Source organism: Sphaeroforma arctica, assembly GCF_001186125.1.
Source record: "Sphaeroforma arctica JP610 unplaced genomic scaffold supercont1.7446, whole genome shotgun sequence".
Taxonomy (NCBI): Eukaryota; class Ichthyosporea; order Ichthyophonida; genus Sphaeroforma; species Sphaeroforma arctica.
The window spans coordinates 1-1,425 of record NW_014033112.1 but is presented as its reverse complement, the minus strand read 5'-3'; the positions used below and the strand labels follow the sequence as shown (position 1 = coordinate 1,425).

At 42.3% G+C, this 1,425-nt stretch overlaps 1 protein-coding gene across 1 annotated transcript; it reads left to right on the top strand.

Moving 5' to 3' along the window:
* Positions 1-66: 66 nt before the first annotated feature.
* SARC_16142 (hypothetical protein) lies at positions 67-1,323 on the top strand (the record flags this gene model as incomplete). The annotated part of the gene is made up of 2 exons (XM_014289749.1): positions 67-226; positions 1,186-1,323. Coding segments are annotated over 2 exons (298 nt in total), but the record flags the coding sequence as incomplete, so codon positions are not given.
* Between the last annotated feature and the right edge of the window lie 102 nt (positions 1,324-1,425).

Genomic DNA, 1,425 nt, shown 5'->3' with positions numbered 1-1,425 from the left:
TATATGAATGAATTCACAAACACGCATTTGGAGGTAAGCACTTTCATCTCACGACATATCAGCCAGGTTAACCGAAGCGAAACAGGCCGAAACAATCGCAACAGACTCTTTAGGCAGTGTACAAGCCATCAATGACACATTGGCACAAGACGTACAGAAATGCCACAGACAACTCAAGCTCACAGCCAAGCAACTGGCCCTCGCTCAGCTGGATACTGACCGACAGGTGTGTTGGTTATGGTTGTACTGTTGGTGATGTGTGTCTGATATGGTTGTACTGTTGGTCAGGTGTATACGATTGTGTCGTATATATATAGACAGATGTGTTATTTATGGTTGTACTGTTGGTCAGGTGTGTCTGATGTGGTTAAACTGTTTGTCAGGTGTATGTGATTCGGTCGTATATATATAGACAGGTGTGTTGGATATAGTTGTACTGTTGGTGAGGTGTGTCTGATGTGGTTGTACTGTAGGTCAATGTGTATGTGATTGGGTCGTATATATATATAAACAGGTGTGTTGGTTATGGTTGTACTGTTGGTCAGGTGTATGTGATTTGGTCGTATCTATATATAGACAGGTGTGTTGGTTATGGTTGTACTGTTGGTTAGGTGTATGTGATTGGGTCGTGTATATATAGACAGGTGTGTTGGTGCTAATCGGATGTTTTTCAGAGGGAATAAACCAGGTGCAGTTTGCGGGTGGCTTAGAGTGCCCCCTGTCGGGGTTTCTGCGTTTAAGTCTGCCTAGTTATAACTATCTCTTTTTCTTTTTTTCTTTTTTGAGATTTCCCGGATACTTTCACAGGTAGACATACTCACCAGTCAGATGAAGACATGCGTACCTGTATATGTACTTTGCATATGCCTAAGTGCACGGCACCAATGTATTTAAAGTGTGTTTCGAACGAAGCGACGTCATACCCCAGACTAGAGCCATCGATTCACTCCTACTATATACATGAGTGTCTATACCTACACACTCCCAGCTGAATAGCAACCCCTCGATCTCCTGCAGAACTACTTGATTGCCACACTTGGCCATGTACACACACAGAACATACATGTCAATCTGTACAAACACGCTTGAAATTGAATCACAACCTCTCCACACCCACAGAGATAAGTAATCACCAAACATGGCCAGACGGAAGAAGCTAAAACCCTAAAAACCCTAAAACCACAGAGATACATAATCGCCAAACATGGCCAGACGGAAGAAGCGCTGCACCGCGAAGCATTGCAACTGACACAGGCAGTCGAGCAAATGACAACGGAGATTGCATTGCTGCGCGAAAAGTCGGCCACGTCGTATGAAACACAGGTATCGTCTTGTTTTTCCTCACTTTATATTTATTTATATATATATATATATATGTGTGTGTGTGTGTGTATAAATAAATAGATATATAGATAGATAGATATG